General features: G+C 41.6%; 1 protein-coding gene across 3 annotated transcripts in view; it reads right to left on the bottom strand.

Moving 5' to 3' along the window:
- SRGAP1 (SLIT-ROBO Rho GTPase activating protein 1) overlaps positions 1–21865 on the bottom strand; it is a 246350-nt gene that overhangs the window by 28467 nt on the left and 196018 nt on the right. The window contains exons 12-15 of one of the 3 annotated variants that reach the window (XM_019493050.2): positions 20722–20824; positions 14556–14616; positions 14333–14410; positions 12066–12200 (exon numbers count right to left, since the gene is read on the bottom strand). In XM_019493050.2, coding sequence (XP_019348595.1) covers positions 12066–12200; positions 14333–14410; positions 14556–14616; positions 20722–20824 — 377 coding nt within the window. Of the gene's footprint in view, positions 1–12065; positions 12201–14332; positions 14411–14555; positions 14617–20161; positions 20196–20721; positions 20825–21865 lie in introns of those variants that run through there. The other 2 variants (XM_014595919.3, XM_019493059.2) reach the window with 2 other exon arrangements.

Below are 21865 nucleotides of genomic sequence, written 5' to 3'. Positions count from 1 at the left end.
AAGTACTGTTTTAGTAATGAACAGACAATCATGCTCTTAATTATGTCTAGCCAACCAGCAGAAAAACTCTATGGCAGCTTTCTAAGCTAAGCTTAAGTAGTCCACAAAACTTCAAAAGGAGGACTTTCCTCTCAAGGATAGATAAGTACTATTCAGAATCTAGGAAAGCGTGCTATCAGTTTGAAACAGCCTTTTCTGTCTAAATTTGCATATTGAGGATACCCTTCCCATCACTGATTCCCAACTTATTTTCCTCTATTGATACCATCTCTTCAGACTCCAGCTGTAAATCTATAAAGTCATATCTAGATCAAGTTAATGCATAAATACAAAGTACAATGATCAGGTATGTTTTCCCCAAATCATTTCATTTTGGTTTATTAAAATGTATTCCTGAAGTAGGCAAAACAACTCTGAGCAGGACTGAGGGCCACACAACATCAGTTCCTAGTCCTCTATGACGGTAACAAATCCCCATAGTAAATGTTATTTTCTTCATTGTTAAGAATGAATGTGCGACTTCAAATGGAAATGATCTTTCAAAGCAGCTAACCTCTGTTTTGAATAAGAAATCCTTGAACCCTTCACTCAAAATATTTTCTAAATAAATGACGCTGCTAAAAGCAATTTAATGTTTTAATAAAGCTCTTAAGTCAACCAGAAAATAATAATGCAAGTCACATAATTTAAACAACATTTTAGTAGAATTTTAGAGTCATGCTACCTAATGGCAGTGAAATGGATATTTGCTAACATTCAGAAACAGGGAAATGAGGAACAGGAGGTGAAGTCAACAGCTAAAAAGCATTTGTTACAGAATATAAGATATTCTCCAGTAGCCATTTAAAATAGTCATCGCCCTCAGAGGTCAGTGTGTGTTAAGAGTAGACAGTTCCTGGTTGCTTGTTTTATATAAACTGGAACTGATTTTTAGATGTGAAATGTTTGTTGATTGATGATTAAATATTTCTCCTTTGTGGAAACCCAGCCCATCAATTTCTAGGCTGTAATATTTTTGTATCATAAGCCAAACACAAGCTGATCATCACAGCATCAAGATTTGTGCTTCTCTTAGAAAAGTTCTTCCTTAAAGATAACCATTTCTGTTTTGTGATCTCAGGGTCAACACCCCTTTTCCTGCATCTGCAGAAATTATCACAAAAGTAACATTGGTAGCAGAACTTATATGGTGAGGAGCAGAAGGATTTGAGATAAGGTGGTAAAAAGGCTGCATACATCTTGCACTGTATGAAAATTGGCTCCTTGGGTATCTTTTGTGCCCAAGAAGAAATTCCCATCTCCCCCTTCCCTCTCTGTAAAGGCAGACATGTTTTACCTGGGGAGGGCAATATGGGCATTTATATACATATAATTTTCGTGCTGCAACTCACCAGAAATCTAGCACATTGGAGCAGACTCCATTAATTGAGTCTGCTCTGCACATGAGCTGACGTGCACTGGACTGCATCGCATGCAGTTGTATAAGCAGCAATATCTGTGTCAGCACACACAAAACGGTGGCAGTCCACTTTTGAACTAAAACAGTTTTGACATGTTTTAGTTCAAAAGCATGCCACCACCATTTTCTCAGTGCTGATGTGCATTTTGCCACTTATACAACTGTATGTGCCACAGTGTCAGGAACTTTTAAAAGCGCCTGGCACTGCGGTGCAAGCATGTGTACAAATGCCTTACAGTGGCAGCAGTGCTGGGCATATTTTTAACTCAGTCCCAGTAACTTTTATCCCAGTTGTGCTGCTACTAGCATGATAGTAGAGAAAGCACCTCCTACATGAGACTCTGGACATTGTAAAATGGTAAACTTGCGGCACTTACCAATTTATTTTGGAAGCACCGTATTTCCATTTCCAGTGTAGATAAAAGACATTTTTGCCTGAGGATCTCAAACATCAAGGGCTAAATTATGACTGCTTCCATGGTGGGGTGGAAAGGGGCAGAAAAGTGAATGCAGAAACCCCTATGAACCCACACAGCAGGGATCCATAACTCTGCTGCTTTCCACATAGGAGAAAAAGTAAGCGTTGCTCTGTCTCCAAAGGGTATCTTACCAAAGGAGGTGTGTCCAATACAGGCTGGGCTTTTTTGTCCATAACTCAAAGGCCAGCAGGTTAGTTACTGAAGGTAAGTACTGGCTGTGCTAGTGCAAGGTACAATATCTCCTCCTTTACAGGATTTACACATTGGAAGCCTCTTCTTTACCTTGATTCTCCAGTACCATAATTCAGTCCTACTTCCTCAACTCTGTCAGGTACTCGATTATCCTGTACTCCATTCTTTCTTTGGGTGGTTGCATTTTTACAGGCCATCCACTGAGTTCATTCAATACTTACACAAGTGATTCTCAAGCATTTTAGACACAAGGAATACCTTGTTAGATTCAAAATATCCCTCAAATTGCCAACTCTGAGCTTTCACTCGTCTTTATACACCTGCCACCGCTGTCCCTAGTTAAGCCTGGCAACCTGCATACCTGCTCCCTGTAGCTAGAGCCCCAGGGTAAATGAACTGGAGAAGGAACAAGGATGTGTGTCAAACCTGGCACCCTGCACAGCTGCTCCCCGCAGCCTCTGGTTGGAATGATACAGGAGCTGTCCAGGAGCTTCCTCCCACCCCAGACTAGCTGGGTACACACAGCAGTAGGAGCCAGTGATTCCCCTCTTCCTCATCTGCTTCCTGCTCAGTCCCCTCAGGTTTCCCACTCTAGCCCAAGGCTCCAGCCATGCAACCATGTGAGATATATTGTGGAAGAGGGTGTGCGACTGTGCCACTGCACCCCCCCAGAACTGCCCCTGAACATGCCTGAATAATCTGCATCAAAAGAATAAAGGCAACCAGAAGAGGGGAAGGAGCAATGCAAATAAAACAAGAATTAAATTTAAATGAAGACAGGAATGTATCCCCTCTAAAGCACATTAAGAAAACATCAGGCAAACTGAAGGTTTAATTAAGCAATAATCCCAAAGTAGTGAAGCATGCAACAGGTAATAAACAGTCAAATATCTCTACTACAATTTTGCATGTTTGAGAACAGAAGAAGCTTAAAAGGAAACCCCATAAAATGGCCAGCACATGATAAGTGGAGTTGGTCCTATGCATGGTCAGAGCTTATCAATGGAAGTCACAGCTCGCTCGCTCTCTCTCATTGCCCCCTAGTGAAGTAGGACGAACACCTTCCCTTTCTGTGCCCTTGACTTTAATACCCCCCTGAGGCTGGGAGCAGGGATCAGCTGACTGGTTTACTACTTGTCAGTGCCAGGGCTGTGGCAGGCTGCGGTGGCACTAGTCACTTTTCGTGTAACAGCTATGTGCTCAAGGTTGCTCTTTGTAGTGAACACGCTGCTGTCCATGTCTACCAGATGTTAGGCAAAATCTGCCAACTCCTGACAGATCCTGGGCTTCCCAAGCACCAGCAATATGACAACACTGGCGTTTGATTCCCAGTCCCAAAATCGCAACTTCTGCCATGCACATGCACAGGAAGTGCGCTTGTTAGGATCACACATTGGGTCCTATGGTGTCTCTACCTGAATATTTGCCAGGGCCCAAGTGTCACAAAGGGACTTCATTTTTCCCAATGTGAGTGTAGGTCAAAAATAGGGGTGTTTATACATGTGATCCAGGAGTTGGGGGGGGGAAGGAGAAAGCACTTTAGAGCAGCTCTGAGAGCAGCTCCAGTGGCACTGTATTTATACCCGATTCAAGGCTGCACATATTAGGTGCCTTGATTATCTTGGAATCTAGAGTGCCCAGAAGGGAGGCATGTAGCTGCACTGACACCTGTACTGAATTCAGAACAAAGTTAAGTTCAGAACAAAGCTGAATTCAGAACAAAGCTCAATCAGAACAGCAACTTTCACTCTTGAACACAGTGGGCTGTAGTGGTGGCACCCACCTTCTGCAAAACAGCCAAGTATTTAGGGCTGCTCTTTATAGTGAACACACTGCTGTCAATATCTACCAGGCATTGGGCAGAATCTGCAAATTCCTGACATACTGGGGTCTTAGGTACAGTTTAAGTACCTCCTAGCACTAATATAGGTGGCAAGAAACCTCAGGTGGAAGTTGTGTGCACCTAACTGGATGGTTTCTGCTTGCAAATACAAGTCTCCATCTACACACCTAGGGAACTTTTCATGCCAAAATGGAGACATGTAGGTGTCTAAGCGGGTTTGCAACAGAAGCCAAACACCAAGAAGCCAAAACTTATTACTCAATTTCCACCCACTGAATGTCAGCAGGAACTTGGCTACAATACTGTATATACAATCGTTTTTATGACCAATCTGAGGTTGACACAACTTGCACAAGTACATGACTGAATTTGGCAATCTGTGCTTCAGGTTCCATTTTTGTGGCTCATGGACACTCTTATCCAACGCAGAGGTTATTTATTAATTCATTAATGCTGTTACAGTTTTCTGAGATCTGCTTTTGAAGGATATTATACGATGTCAGAGTACTGTTACAATCCAATTAAATACCCTATCACTATCTCTTGGGAAAAGAAAAATTTACTGCTACTTTTTGCTGATATATTTTCAGGAAAAGTTGACAGTACATAATCTAGTATTTTATTTCTGAAAAACAGGGCAGCATTCTAGTAACATAGCAAAACTATTTCCTGACTTTCAGAGGCAAGGTAGTTATGCCTATAGGGAAATCCAGACTGCTCTCCTCAAGGGATTCAAATAATGTAAGCCAGAAGAAAAAATATGCAAGTTTGTGTTCACAATGAACACCTGTCAGTGTATCAACTCCAAGTTGAAGGAGATGGATGTGAGCATGGGGAGGCTTACAATAATCAACTGATAGGCTAAATTTTCTGTTTAGCAGAGGTGAGCCAGATGCTGCATTGCATAGTAAAAATCCATCACAATTCACAAGTTCAAGGACACATGCTAGGAGAGAAGATGCACTCTCAAAGCAGTAAGGGCATTATGGCTCTGGAGACCAGGGTACAGTGAAATACTCCTTTACTTGCCTCAATCCACCTTGTTTCCTGGAAGAAGATGGGGAGGACAAATGTCAGAGTGTATACCTCCAGAGTTACCCCTTGGGACTGACAGCAGTCATAGCTATTTCTCTGCTCAGGCTGAATTACAACTGTATGGGCCCTGTTCAAATTACAGCTGGATAGACATTTTTATGGAATGATAATTACTTTGTGCCTGTGGCCAATCTAAATTTATTGCACGATTAACTAGTTAATTGCGTGATAAATACTTTGCACGTGTAGCCAGTCTTTGCATGTGTGGTTGGTCTAAATTTACTGTGTGGTTGAGAAGTTAATTGGGTAATATATGTAACATGTGGCAGGGGCCTTAGAAACACAAAGAAGCCCACAATAGTATGGGTTTCTTATGCCCTGTCCCTCCTTGAAAACTTGCTCTGGAGCAACAATAACGTGGCTTCAATTTAAGCTTAAAAGGTTTCAAACCAAAACGAAATGGCTCTGTAACTATAGATCTATTTGACAAAAAATGCCCAGAAGGATAGGCTCTTTGGTAGCACCCTTTCCAAATACTTGCCAAAGGAAAAGCATTGAATCACAATGTGCTAGTTTACTTTGGAATGTATGCGTAAATGCAAAGAAATTCCTTAGTGGCTTCACTGAGAAGAGGTTCATTTTATAGTGTAGCCTCAAATATGCTTGACATCCATAGCTAAACTCTCCATATTCAAGGGTCTTTCATTAGCAACATTATATTTTATATTTATCTGTGACATTCTGCCCTTTTCCATATTAAAATGAATAGTTACTCTGTGAACCAGTTTTTCTCCCCCCGCCGCTTTTTTGTAAAACACACTGATCTTTGTAAACAGTACTGAGAATAAATTTGTATTAATCTTGACAGATTATGTAGAAAGATACCAAGTGAGAATGGATACATTATCATGCTGTATTATCACAAACATATATTAAATAAGAGTAGGAGCATTTGCAACTTTTAATTTAAAAAATTAAAAAAAAAGCTTTCCAGAATGTACATACTATATTAGGATTTAACCAAGCTACAGACATTTCTGTCTTTTACAGGAAAAGGATCTGTGTCAGGTCCTGTTAAAGTAATTGACAAAACTCCTATTGCCCCTAGTAACAGTATTAGTAAATATTTATGTTATGATGGTACCTCAAAGTCTCAATCTGGCAGCATAAACACAGAAAAAAGACTATCCCAGTTCTGAAGAGCTTACTGACTAAAGGGGGAGGAAGATTTAGCTTGACTGTCTGCCATTTTGCAGACTAGCTGATACTAGTAAGAACTGTATTTGATAGAGGTGCACCAATATATCGTACTGGCACCAATAAAAAGAAAATTAATATTATTGGCAATTGGCTTGTTTTGGCCAATGTGGCCGATAATGTCACCAATAAATGCCACATGCATGTGCACAGACGCAGTGTGCAAGCAGCCAGGAATGCAGCCCGGCAGCCTGGAGAGCAGCGTCTGGCTGGTAAGTCTGTGGGGGAAGGAAGGGGCGTGGGGGGAGCTGATTGAGGTCCCCACGGTGAGGGCAGGTGCTGCCCAGTCAGGGCGGCCTGGGGCACAGGACGAAGCCACGGGTGGCTCATCTGGGAGGCGTGGGGGAGTGCGGATGAGGAGGCAGGTCCCCACTGCTGTGCACACCACTGGGGGAGGCATGGGGGGCATGTGCTCCCTGGATTTGTGCGTGGGGCGAGGGTGGGCTGCCTGCTGCAGGCTTGGGGCCAGGGTCTGCGTTGGGCTCTTCCTGGTGGGCTAGGCTGGGACTGCACTTGGAGTGGGCGGGGCAGGGTGGGTGGCAGCAGTGCTGGGAGGGGGGGACTACAGGGAATTTTGTGGTGGCTGTGGCCCATCCCATAGCCCCACGCTCCCAGTGCCACCTCTGTTCACCCTGTGTGCAGCCCAGTCCCTTGCTGGGAAGAGGCCGGTGTAGCTCCTGGCCCTCAGCCTGCAGCAGGCAGCCTGCCTCTGCCCCATGCACAAATCCAGGGGGCACATGCCCCCCATGCCTCCCCAGGTTACGCGCAGTGGTGGGAGCCCCGCCTGGATAAGACTCCTGGTTCTGTCTTGCACCCTGCCCTGCCCCAACTCCCTCCCTTACCTCAGGGGTCTTGAATCCCCCCCGCCCCCCCAAACTTACTGGCCTGATGCTGGTCTCCAAGCTGCTGGGCTGCATATCAGCAATTGCATCAGTATCAGCTGATATGGCTGGTTAATAATTGGCCATCAGTGTCAGCCAAAACAATCTTTATTGGTGTACCCTTTGTGTTTGAAACTAAACTCAGACTGTATTAATTTAAAATATATAGGTGCTTTCAAATCCAGCTGGGGTAAACTCTAAACACCAGTGAGTTTCTTTTACACTATGAACACTTCTACATACTACACTATAAAAATAGTATACAACTTGGGTATATAAATGTAGAGAGAACCACCTGCCCCAAAACTGAAACACAAAATCACAACAAAACAGGTCTTGAAACTCATACCAACAAAATGAATCAAAAGTACCACTACTGCGGTCCATCAAGACAGTAGAGAAACAAAATGCAAAGTACAGATATTTAAATCTTCCACTCCCTAGTGTGATGTAGATCTTTGGAGGACTAAAAAATCTACGCTACTGTAATGCTTTTTTTCTTGTTATGTAACTCTAAAAATGTAAGTAATGATTTTAATTCTTTATGCTCCCTTGAGTTAAATCAATCTCAGTTTAAGACTCAGTCTGCATTAGCATTCTTTGTTCTTCATGTGTGATACTAATACATGTTGGTGAGGGACTAGACTTTTATTATTTAATTTATAATGCCACCCTTTCCAATAACGGCTCAGGGCAGCTTACAATAAGAACACAGAATAACTTTAAAACAGGAAAGGGACAAGAGGAGCAACACAACTTAAAAGAGAACTTAAAAATCAAGATAAAACATCTCATTCTAGTTTTGCTTGGCCAAATAGCAAAGTCTTGCAACACTTCTGAAGGATGGCAAGGCTTAGGATCTGGTGAGCCTCATGAGGGAGGAAGCTCCAGAGCTGAGAAATGACTGCTGACCTTCCATTCATTTTCATCACGCAGACCTGGTGTACTGATGGCACTTGTAGGAGGTTGCTCTTGGCTGAGTTTAAGGATTGTGATGGGGCATAGAATTGACACTGCATTAGATCAGAAAGCTAGATTTTGAAGAAACAAGCAAGCATGGGTTTTTTATCAGAATTTAAACAGTATTTCATACACCCTGGTATATTCATTCCCATCTTAACGCAGCAGACATGGAAAAAAATAAAAACAAGCAAATATAAAAGATATTGTGTGTGCATGAATATTGTAATAAATAGAATATTTTAAGGATGGCCATAAGTTTCATGCAAATTACATGTTTTATGGCCACTCAGCAGCTAAGTTTTAAAAAGTCCAACATTAGAGATTTATAAATATTTTAAAGTATAAAAAACATCCTGATTCCCTACCTGAGGTTTCTCACAGGTAACCTATGCATTTCTATTAAAAACTGACAATATTGTAGACTGGATGCAAATGCAAAGTGCAAGAACCATTTCTGTATCCTGATCAGACATTGCCAGTCTTGCAAGCAATAATAGAAATGCTCATCACTACAAACAATATAAAATCACTAAGATCTGCTCAGAAAAACTCTTGGATTCATCCAGGAAGAGCACACAGCAACTGCTGAAACTTCCTTAGCCTGATGAAGGGTTTTTGAACCTGAAAGCTTGCTTAAATATTGTTCTCCAACTATTTAGTTGGTCTAATAAAAGATATCAGATTCACCCAAAGCTTGTCTGCCTCTTGGATTCTGCCAAATTCCAAAATCTACATGAGGAAAACTCCATCCAACCAAATTTGATCAAGGGTTCAATGAATCTGCAAGGCACTACAATGACTTTGTGAAAGCTACTATTTAGAATGAAGTACCCTTTCCCATCTGTGCAAATGGTCATCTTTCTTAGAAAAATCTGTGAAAGAAATAATTAAGAGACTGCTGAAGATAGACTGAAACTGTTGGAGACAGACACAGAATTTCTATGAACCACTGCTATTACTGTGAAGAAAGCTAAAGGAGCCAACCTCTCCTCTGTCACCACAGAACCAAAATCAAGGCACCAGCAGGACTCTTCTGGCTCACAAAATCAAGAACAAATCAGTTACGCTCAGCTGTAAAACAGAGAATCTTTCTTATTTTGCTGAATCACTACAAAAAGGATCAAATGCATCTAGCATAGCCTCAAAATCACCCAGAAAATCAGCCAAAAGCAGATTCAAACATACCACGCTCTCTTTCCAAGAAGCTGTTCCATTCAGACATGTAGTAAAGAAAGCAATAATTCAGCATAGCCATCTGCCCCTCTAAACTCAGCTCTTCCTGCATGACCCACACTATAAAGGTGATTGTCAACACTACCTTTGGAGAAACCGAATCTACTGACTACCGTTAAACATGCGGTAGTCAGACCGTTCTAAAGATACAGCAAATTCAAGAGGAGGTTGGACGATCACCTGTCTGGGGTCTTGTGAACCCAGCATTCATTCCTGCCTGTGGCAGGGGGTCAGGCTAGATGATCTGTTCAGGTCCCTCCTGACCCTAGCTACTATGAAACTACTGCTTGATGCTAGTTATCTCCCTGTGCTCAAGCTATTGCCCTGTGCCCAAACAACCTCACTCTTCTCAAACAAGCAGACTGATAAGTAGGAACCTACCAAAAGTGTACGATTTTTCGCAGAATACGCGCAAACAGGTGTTTTCTCAAGAAAAATTGTGGGCTAGCTGCAAAAAACCGAAAGCCATGCCCCCCTCCCCTGCTAAACAAACCCCATGAGGCCTTTAATGGCAAGCAGAGGGAAGCCCTGCAAGTCTTAGAGTACAGGGGTAGGGGATGGAGAGGGGAGGGGTGGGGGGGGCGGTGGGCAGGCAGGGCTGCTTGTAGCAAGCAGCAGGGAGGCTACAAGCAGCCTGGGCTCCATGGTTAGTAGAAGGGGCTTGCCCAGACCCCAGCTGGCTATGGCAGGCAGCTGCTTGCAGGCTCCCTGCCACCTACTGTGAGCAGCCTGGGCTCTATGGCTGGGTGCAGGGGCTTGCCTGGCCCAGTCTAGCTGTGGCAGGCAGCTGGGAGGCTGCAAGGTGGCTGTACCAGGCTCCATGCTGGCAGTGGGTGCACATGCACCTTGGGGCTGACTACAGAGAAGGGGTTGAAGGCAGTGTAACCCTGGCCCCTTCCCTGCTGCTGCCCAAGGTGTGCATGCACCCACTGTTAGAAAGGACTCTATGGAGGCTGGTGCAGCTGCTTGGGGATGACCTCAAACCATAGCTTAATTACCCTAAGCCCAGGGAAGCCATTCATCCACGCTTAGCAATATGTGGATTAATGGCTTCCCCAGGCTGAATCAGGGTAATTAAGCCACAGTTTCAGGCCATCTGGCAATCTGCAGGAAAGGGTGAGGCCCCTGGGGCCGCTTGGCCAGAGGCGTGGTGGGGACCCACTGTCCTCAGCCTGTAAAAACTGCAGCTTGCCATATGATCTGCAAAATTGGCTGGCAGCCTCCTCAAGGTAGGTAGATCCATATTGATAAGCTAGCGAAAATCAGGTTCCAAGGCCAGAAGACCCATGATCCCCCTAGGTCTGTTCCATGATTCTTCTTTATGGTGGCTATCTGCCCTTAGCTTGTTAAATTAATTAGTTGAGAGGGATCTTTCTGGCCTAATATGCCTACATAGTGATGGTAGCAAAAGAATTCCCACCTCTGGCTGTGAAAGAGTGCAACTTTTTAGCAAATCTTAAGTGAGACAGACCTGGGCATAGTGATATACACATTCATACTCTCCAGGCTGGATTATCCTGCCTAAAAATATAATTGCACATGCTGAGCTCTGCCTGGTACAGAACATGGACCACAATCTGTTAAACAACACTGGTCACCGCTGTACACCACTCTGGCGTTCTCCTTTTTGGGCTGCATTCCTATAACTTGACTATATAGTAAAGTTCAATGTGTCTGTCCTAACAAAAATGTTTCCTGGGGTTGATCTTAGCTATTTGAGAGATTGCCTTTTTCCCCCCGATGACACCTAAACTTGGTGGAAACATTCAGGCTGTAGATGGAAATGCTGAGGAGTAAAGTTTTCCACAGAGGGGAGCTACACTGTAGAATTTACTAAGCCACATTTTGTACCTTCTCCTTTCTGGGCTGCCCCAGGGATTTAGCTCAGGCAGCCATGGAAAACTGCTCAAATGACCGCAACCTGTCCAGGCCTGCTTATGGGCAATATTAGTACCCAGAATTGCTGTAACATTATATGCTACAACTCCAGTGCCTCCCATTCTGCTTCTGCACTGGCCAGCAGGTTAAGCTGAAATATTCTGGAATTCATGAAGGGGTCTTCTGAAGATAGCCTGCAGCCATCTCTCTCAAATCCTGGATTGTGTAAAGTTTCCATGCATTGGATCAAAGGCCTTAAGTCTCTCTTCTGCTGCATTGGTGTCTTTACCTAGCATACAGCAGCAAAAGCTTCACCTAGAATATATAACCATTATCATCCTAAAAGCTTGAATCTGGAAGGTGCTGAACTTTCCAAATTCCCACAAAGCACAAGGGAATTAGGAGAATGCACAGGTTGTGTGCAGAATTATGAAATGGTGGGCCATAAATTGGTTATTCACTAGCATTTGCCTCAGACTACAGGCTATGAAAACCCTTGTTAAATGCAACATAGTCTCTTTGCACACTTATGACTTCATTCAGTTGGTCTGCCCTAATGTAAAGAACCCCCACCCCCAACAGCAACTGTACATTTAAATATCCCTTGTATACTAAGAAAGAGTGTCTTCCTGTTGTGCTAACAAAGACACATACTGTACATTAATCCCAATGGAAAAAAGGGAGTGGTCACAGCTGCAAGTATGACTAATAACTGACACAGTCTTGCTGCACATGGCAAACAAACTGTCCCAGAAAAATCGGTGTAGTTAGCATTTTTTCTAGGCAACTATTGTATTCATAAAAAAAAAAATTCTGTGGAGAATGAAATAGGAATTTTTACTTACTGATACAAGAAATAAGATCATTAAATCTTTCCTTAGGAAAGAGAGGATTTTCCAGCCCTCGGAAATAGAGCTTCAGTACTCCAGCAACTGAGTTAATGTCATGGTTACTTTGGTCATCTGCCAAAGGATTTTCACCTTAAAAATAAAATAAAGTAAGTGAAACAGAAGAAACCCTTCTGGTCTGGAAATTCCACCCTAAAATTAAAGCAAACATAGCTTAGGTCATGAAGTTCAGAATCAATATTTTTGGGACACATTATGATTTTTAGCTAGTGAAATAAAAAATAATTGAGTGTTCTCACTTAAACAGAACTTAAGACTATTCTTTAGTAACTTACATTATGCATAAAGTTAAAAGATTTCTCTGGGGTTCAAAAGTATTTAAGGAGATTCAGGAATATATGCATTGCATAACTCTATAAGTAAACCACATATCTGAAGAACGTATAATTTTATAGACTAAACTGTATTCTAAAAGATTCATAAATTTATTACACAGCTTCCAGTCCAATGATTCCCTAGGAAAACAGTTACAGTTCAGTAAAGCGACAGACTACAAATGTGGACATAGAGAGGGTACTGTATCATTTTCCATGTAAAAAAATTACTGCAAATGTCTACTCAAGTATCAGAACTGATTTTTACAAGATATGCAGCTCACGCAGGAGAGTAAAAGTATCATCTACACTTCCTTCTGGCTGCTAGTTACAAGTCAGTTATTCTCCAAGGCTCTCTCTTATTAAAAGGTGTTCTACAATGGTTTTCCTGGAAACTGAAAAATGGTTTGTAAGATCCTGCAAGAAAGGATGTGGCTTTATAAAAATGTAATTACTGCTCCATTTTAACACAAGCTTAGAATTCCTATCTTCAAATTCTGATTCCTGTGCCAGTTGTGACAAGACAACAATTGTAGACTAAAACAGATTGAACACCATTCATGTTTGTAGACAGGTCTCTAAAAATGTCCGCTCATTGTGCAGCAGCAACCAAAAAGGCAACAAAAAGTTGGGCATCTTTAAGAAGGGAACAGAAAGCATCATCATGCCATCATACAAATCCATGGTGAACTCACACCTTGAATACTGTGTGCAGTTTTGGTCTTTGTATCTCAAAAAGGATATAGTAGAATTAGAAAAGGTACAGAGAATGGCAATCAAAATGATCAGGGGTATGGAGCAGTTGACATATTAAGGGAGACTAAAAAGGCTAGGACTCTTCAGATTGGAAAGAAGGCTGAGGAGGGATGGACTAGAGGTCTGTAACATTATGAAATGTGCGGACAAAGAGAACAGGGAACTGCTGTTCACCAAGTCCCAGAATACTAGAACTAGGGGACACCCACTAAAATATATGCGTCAGATTTAAAACTAACAAGGAAAGTACTTTTTATGCAATACATAGTTAACTTGTGGAATATATTGTCACAGGAGGTGGTGGAGGAAGATAGCGTAGCCAACAGAAAATAGCATAGCCAAAAAGGAAGTAGGCAAATTCATGGATAATAGATCTATTAACAGCTGCTGAACAGCTGGTTGGAGATATTTCCTCTGGCATCTCTAAACCAATGATAGTGGATGTCACAGAAGGTACTGAATAGGGGATAGATCACTCCAGATCTATCCAGTTCATTGCTCTCTCTCTAGCATCTACTTATGCCATTGGTCTGACCCAGTATAGCACCTCTTAAATTATGTTCATCTCCTTGTATCTTTTGTACATATTCTCTGGGTTTGAAGTTTCCTTAGGAATGAAAACAGTGGTTTAAAATAGAATAATTTCTTTCTGACCAATATTATGCATTGTTCATCATGTCACTTTGGCAATGGGACTAGAAGGTATAGTAGTTACAAGATGCAACTGTACTTACAAGATGCAATTACAGCAGCCTCAAACTGTGTTAAGTATTGTTCTGAATATCCATTTAAAAATAAAATCTTTCCCCTTCTGAGAATTTTTAAAATAGAAAGAAGTCAAAGAGAAGGCATCTTATGCAGTTCACCACTGACAAAAACTTTAAAGCAAGAGTCGCAAGGCTTGTCTACACATTTAACACAACATAATTGTATGTTCCTGGTGATACAGGAAGTAAAACATGTAATAAATCATTATTTTACCCTAGAAATAAATATACAGATCTTCAAATTGCTAGGTTTAGCATATAGAGTACATGCAAACAGCTTACAAATCCATGAGAATTACTAACATTTTAACAGATTTTTTTCAAGAATGGTATCGCAGGCCACTGATACAGATGAAAATACAATTACCTCTTTCAAATGAATTTTTAATATCATTGACTTCCACTTGGGAACCAGACACTCTGAAAATTCCCTGATGTTGAAGACCTGAAAGAAAAGGTGGGGAGGGATGATGGGAAACAAGAACTTATTAAAAAGACTTTTTTAAAAGTAGAGTAAAAACAACAAGATAAATGCCTTATACAAAATGGCCAGGCAGTAATTGAATGACATGTCATATTTCAGAGCTTACCATATAAATTGATAAATCTGATACAGCTTTCCACTATGAGAGGAATGACTTGTCCTGAATCCTGGGGAAACAAAATCATAAGAAGATACTGCAAACTGAAACAGAACCTCCCCCAAATTGTCTGTGAAAACAGGTACTATTGTAATTCAAGACAGACTCTGTAGGGTCAATAAAAAAAAAAAAAAAGCCTTGCAAACAAACTTCTCCCTCACTTTTGCTAGGATGCAAAAAAGTAATACGATTCTGATGAAAAACATCAAAATCAAGGAAATTCAGCGTGCCAGCTGAAACTTCATCCTCAGCTTATCCTGTTGCATCAGGTTAACTTAAGACATATAAAAAGATATAAAACTGACTTTCATGCATTTATTTTAGATTCTTAAAGCAAAATGAGTTAAGCAATGAATTTCCTGGATTTTCAATAGATCATTAATGTTAACATAATGAATATGATGCTTGTGCATTCATTCACCTTCTCTTTAATAACAGTAGTGAATTTTACATGCTATTGGACCAAATTCTTCTGAGTGTTTCCTTGTAGGGACAGGCTTGGAAGGCTGGGAAATGGGATTTGGTGCTACAGTGCTTCTGGCAAGCCAGAATAACTTCTCCATAGACAAGAGCCACCAAGAACCATTATGCAAGGTAGTAGGCTGTCCTACTTCCTTTGCTCAGTAGATCAAACATGCCCCCTCAGAACCTAGAGGGACAGTATGAAACTGAGGTGAGGCTTGAACCCCTGGTGTTGGCAGGGGAAGCAGACACATCATATATCTGGACTTTAAAAAAGCCTTTGATCTGGTGTCCCACAATCTCATGGAAAAATTGGCCAACTGTGGCCTCAGCTACACCACAGTCCGATTGCTGGGAAATTCGCTCTGGGGTCGGACCCAGAGAGTAGCAGTCGATGGAAGCGAATCATCATGGCGCTCTGTGACCAGTGGCACCCCCGAAGGGTCTGTCCTTGGACCAGTTTGCTTTAACATCTTTATCAACAATGCGGACGTTGGTGTCAGAACTGCACTGGCCAAGTTTGCCGATGACACTAAATTTTGGGGCATAGTGTCCACAACTGAGGATAGGCTAGTGATCTAGGCTGACTTGGATAAGCTTAGTAAGTGGGCAGATATAAACCTGACGATGTTCAATACCGAAAAATGCAAGGTACTCCACCCTCAGGGGAAAAAAAACCTGCAGCACGCTTATAGGTTTGGCAGTGCTACGCTTGCTAGCACCACTGCTGAAAGAGACTTGGGGGTCATGACTGACCACAAAATGGACATAAGCCACCAATGCAATGTCACAGCTGGCAAAGCAAACAAAACTCTGGCTTGCATCCATAGATGCTTCTCAAGTAAATCCCAGGATGTCATCCTCCCGCTGAACTCGGCCTTGGTGAGGCTGCAGCTGGAGTACTGCATCCAATTCTGGGCTCCACAATTCAAGAAGGACGTCAAGAAGCTTGAGAGAGTCCAGAGGAGAGCCACACACATGATCAGAGGGCAAGAGAACAGGCCTTATGATGAGAGGCTGAGAGCTGCAGGACTCTTCCACCTGGAAAAGTGCAGGCTCAGCGGTGACCTGGTGGCTGCCTATAAGTACTTAAGGGATCATCAGGATCTGGGGGAACACCTGTTCACCACAGTGCCTCAAGGGATAACAAGGACCAACGGTCATAAACTCCTCCAAGACCGTTTTAGGCTGGACATAAGGAAAAACTACTGTACTGTCTAAGCCCCCAAGGCCTGGAAGAGACTTCCTCCAGAAGTGGTGCAGGCACCTACTCTGGACTCATTCAAGAAACGCTTGGATGCTTATCTTGCTGGGATTCTTTGACCCCAGCTGACTTCCTGCCCCTGGGGCAGGGGGCTGGACTTGATCTTCAAGGTCCCTTCCAGCACAAAATGTCTATGAAATCTATTAAATCCATGAAACATAAATGGAAGGGTGGGGGAACCTGCCCCCACCAACGCCATGACTGCTGTTGCTAGCTAACCTGGAGGCTGGGGGTGAGGGGACAAAGCTGCTCCAACCAGGGGCTGTGGGAAGCAGCTGCATGGGGTGCCAGGCTGGGAACAGCAGCAGAACAGTTTCTTTCTTCCAGCCTGCGTTCTCCCTCAGTGTCCTCTGCTGGCTGGGAGCAGGCACTGGATGTTGGAACCTGCCTGCCACTGCTGCTGTTGTGCACAGCTGCTCCCTTCAGTGTGGATTCTGGGGCTTTCTGTGCCTGCATCAGCTGGGGACAGTGGTGCTGGCACACAGGTTCCTCCTTCCAGCATCTGGCCCCAGCCACCGGTTGTGGGGAGGAGGGGGAGACAGACACCACTGCAGAAGGGACAGGTAGGGATTGGGAGCTGGAAGGAGGAAACTGTGCATCACTGCTGTTGTTCCCTGTTGGGCATGAGACCCTCCACAATCACAGCCTGTGGCTGGAATGTAACAGGGGCAGCTCGGGGGCTCCCCCTGCACTAATATCAGCAGAGACAGTGGTGGCAGTGGAGACAGAGGGTGTGGCTGCATGGCCCTGGACCCATCCTGGGGCACACACATTAATGTGTAGCTTTAGAAGCACATGTTCCTCCTCTGTGGAAATCCATTATGTGTTTCCAGTGTCAGAAGAACCTAGACTGAAAGAGAGGTGAGATGCACCATTTGCTATCTTTTGGGGCTGATCCTCAATTAAATTTAATGGGATTATGAACAGGAATTAATACTGATATGGAACATACTGAAGGATCTGAACTTTCCATTTCTAAAGTATTTTGCCTTTGGCAACTTGAATCACTACCATGGAATTAATTCTGTTTCATTAAAAGAACGATCGTTAAAAAAAGGAACTGTGGGTGGCAGAAAGGCAGTATTTGACCAGAAGTATTATTTGCCTGTTTTGCTAAAGCATTTTAAAGGGCTGCTACAGTCTTTAGTCTCTGTATTTTGGAATTAAAAAAAAAAGGGTACTATTTACCATAGAGATGTTAATAGCTCTGAAAAAGTTATAAGTTATGCACTGAGGACATGAATCATTACAATTAAAGATACTTTTCAGAATATGTTATAGTTTATGCTTGAAAAATGACATTTTCATAATGAATACCTTCAAAGGTTAATTATCTTGGAAACAATCAATTTTTTAAAAGAAATTGCAAATATTAATTGCTTAGTCTATAACAAATTCATTTTAAAGCACTTGCAAAAAAGGAGTTACAAAAGCATAAGTAAAATGAAGGAAAAAACCTGGCATCTCAAAATATACACCCTTTTTCTTTTCCTCTTACAAATGAGTCCTTCATTTCTGTGACAAAACTAAATTAAAAGGAAAGGAAGGGTTAGGATTAAGGCCAGGCAGAGACCCTCCAAGCCAAGCCTCTACAATTTTCTGTCCAGTTTACTACTGACAGGGAGTAGGCAAATATAGATATTTTTATATACATGAAAAAATGGTGAAATCTGGTACAATATACTTGATGAAATGGCTTAACTACTGTTTTGATGTACTTAGTTGTAATGCTTTACTGGATTTCTCTCTCTTGATCCCAGCAATTAGGCTATTTTAAATAATAGGAATTTCCATATTTTACTTTAAAAATCTAAAGAGCTGCTTTGTTTTTTAAGACTAGAGAAAACTGGATAGCAATGAATTAACAAAAGCACCTGCACCCAAAATCACATTTTAGGTTGTATTGCGATTTGCCAACAATTAGATTAATTCTGTACCAGTAAAATAAGAAACAGTCCAGTTGCTAATCTGAGAATACAGTAGTCCTTAAAAACAATGAGTACCTTGACTGTCAGTGTATAAGAACAGCATATTAGAATACATACGGCACATTTACTGTTAGCATATTACTATGCAGGAATGTAAAGCTGCCAAAAGGGGGTTGTTTGCAGTAAGAAATTACTAACATAAAAATGACTTTGTTGTAAGGCACGTTTTTAGAGCCTTCTTACAGAATTGAAACATTGACTCTGTCCATACTACCACAGTTGTCCAGTTCTTTTGCTAAACAAAAGTAATGGCTCTGAAATTTTGATCTATTTGCTGGAAAATAATTTGTTATGAATCTGATTGTTAGGTGTCCCAAACACTGACCCCTGCCACTCATATGAACTCAGATGTAATATTTGCTATGAACAAATACCTTCGGGTAGACTGATAATCATATCTGAAGTCAGTTATGTGATAAAGAGACACTTTTCTTTAGCTGTAAACCTGTAGGGTAGGTCAAAATGATTCAGTTCTTCCACAGTAAAAGTTTAGTCTTTGACTTGGGACACTGCCCCCAAAACATTATCGAATAATCTGTCATTAGGTTTTTTGTTACCCCCCTGCAGAGCTGGCATTATTTGGAACTGGCTCTTCCTTTGGGGTTAAGCTTTGTTACTGACCTCTTCCAAGAGCTCCTATTTCAAGATCTGGATTGTGGTGTAGGGCAGTAATAATCGTGAAATTTTATCTTTAAATTCAGGTGTGCTAATTCCTGGTTTACAGCATTGCATGTCTTATTTCTGTACAGGTAATTTTTGATGAGCTAATGTTTATCTCTTGCATAATATGCTGTATTTTATACTGCATGTCTCTATCACACAAAGACATTTTTGCAATATCATCAGTCTCCAGTACAGTTGCACAGGTGTCATTGAAAGCTCAGTCAGAAGATGGTCGGACAGCAGTGGTGCAACTGAAAGTGGAATGTGTTCTGCAAAGTATGTATTTACAATTAGTGATGATACATAACAAGGAAAGGAAGGCTGACAGCTAAGATAACCTTTTTTAAAATTTAATTGCTGAACTAAACCATAGGGCTTTAGAACACATCACAGTTAGGATGTTAACTGCACTTAAAATGTGAACATCTGCACACTCAAGCAGTAAAACACATGCTAATTACAACTGGATCATATTAAGTATGATTGTATTGTACCAAAGTTAGGACTTTTTGGGGGATGAGCATCTCCAGATCATATTAATACATGTTTCACTTACTGTCCAACCACTCCATGGAAATAATACCAGCACAGTTTGCTGGTTGTGGGTCCTAGCACTAGCACCGTACCAGAGTTGTGAACCAGATTCCAGGTTTGTGACCGGCAATGGGCTCCAATGTAATGCCAGGGCTGGGACCAATTAGATGACACTCAGTCCCAGCTCCCACACCACACTGGAGTCTTGAATCGGTTCTGGTGCTGTGTCACATTGTCACATGTTATACTTAGCACAGCGTAGTAAACACTACCATGAGATTGCTCAGAACATATATAACTTTTAATACAGCATGCTAATGCCCATCACAATCTAAGTAAAATACATGCTAAGTATCCTGTGCCCCTTATTCACTGGAAGCTTACTTTCTTCTTTAACATGGAACATTTGACTGCAAGTCTACCACTAGTTTTTGATCAGTGATTAGAGGCTAATGTAAGAGGGACTATTTATAATTGGAAGCTCATCACCTCATGACCTAGAAGTACAGCACGCAAAATTGAACCAATCTAATTTCTTAATGCAAATTTCCCCTTCCAGGTTATCAGGAAAGCTAATTTCAAGCCAGGCATGAATGCAACCCGATAGTGAGGAAGAGGCAGCTTTGTTTCCACTAGAACTATACCTGATGTCTGGTGTGAGAATTCCTTCGTCCTCGACTAGAAGCATTATTAGAAATAGGAGCATGAAAAAGAAGAAGATAGTAAATACAGCAAAGATACAAGGCACAGAATAGTGATCCTCAAAATTCCACACAATATAATTGATTCCTAAAGTCATGGGAAATCAAAACCTGATTTCAGAGCCACCATCATATTGGTTCTATGTGGGGTTCTGATTTAATTCAAGTAAATCTGCAAACAGTAAATCATGTCAGTTAGTGGAATATAAGATTACATCTTTTCTTTTAATAAACCACAGATTCCTAAAAAAACCCCCAAAAAAACCAACCCCAGGAGGTCACTACCATCTGTACTTTGATTAAAGAAATTGTAAGGGATGTAAATGTAAATAATGTATTCTCCTCTTTCCCTCTGACTTCAGGAAGTATTATATTGATCAATGGGGAAAGAAAAGAACCCCAAGACAGACTTGAACATAATGATCTACCTCAGCTCACATGAGGTTTTGACCATTATAGTAAGAAGTGTTGAGATCAGCCACCCAGATGGCTGGTGCCAGTACCTTGATGAATGATTCCAAATCACCATTAAACAACTTAGCATTATATTGTGATCGGGGTCTGAGCTTCCTGTGTTTCTGGGGTTTAGGGGGAAGATTTGGAGGCCTAAGGGGAGGGAATATGATTACTGAGCAAGGTAGAATTAAGTCACGCAATAATATAAAATATCTGTTAAGCTCATGACAATAGAATAAAACACTGATGGGGAAAAAGGAAAACGAAATCAGCATTTGTCAAATAAAGACATTCCACAATATTTAAGTGTAATATAATTAGTTAAAGAGGAGGAAAAAAACCCTGCGATAAATAATGTCCTCATGGATAATTCTGACATTCTTCACAAATCCTCAGCTATAGTTTTACTCTACCCATTTCTTCAAACACTGAATGACCGAAACAGCTTAATGTTGTGTTGCCATGCATGAACCATGCAGCAGAAACTGCCACCCAGCCTGCCAACCCCAGCAGGATCTACCAGCCTTCTAAGCACCTCTTTTATCAAGCGGACAAGTTGTCTCATGCTGGATAAACTTTAAATGAAAATAAGAGCTACTCATCACACTCCTCCCCCACTTCAAAAACAAAATTGTGGACATTTCCAACAAGTGCCAGTAACTGTTAAACAGCTTTAGCCTCCCACATCCATACTGTCAACATCTTTTCACAAGGAAAGAAACACTTTGCAAATTAGCTGGAGGAATTAAAGAACACCAGCAACATAAAAACAAAAACAACCCCCCCACACAACATCTTTGTCTACAAGATGTCTTCCTAGTATCGTTACACAAAACACATCTGATGACTACAACTCAAAGGGATTACAGAAATAAGTGTTTCTCTCTTAACTCAGTTTGTTTAGTTTGTGCGCTTGACAGCATTGCATGTCTAATCAATTACCATTTCCCCTACAGAGCCAATCAGATTAACTTGTTTCTATGGTTCTTCAGGCAGGAGCAGAGAACATTATTATACTTCAAAAAGTGGTGCCAGGTATCTGGCTTGGTGTACTATTCAAAATGACTTAACTCAGCTTTAAAGAAGGCCTCTACCCTTGAAGAAGTTTTTGTTACAGAAGTGCTTTAGCAGAAGCAAAAACTATACCCAAGCAGAGCTAGCTGCCTTATGAAACAAACAGTGTGGATGATT

The sequence above is a fragment of the Alligator mississippiensis genome, chromosome 4 (assembly GCF_030867095.1).
Source record: "Alligator mississippiensis isolate rAllMis1 chromosome 4, rAllMis1, whole genome shotgun sequence".
Taxonomy (NCBI): domain Eukaryota; kingdom Metazoa; phylum Chordata; order Crocodylia; family Alligatoridae; genus Alligator; species Alligator mississippiensis.
Note: the sequence above shows the minus strand (reverse complement) of the source record. Positions and strands in the feature narration are given on the sequence as shown.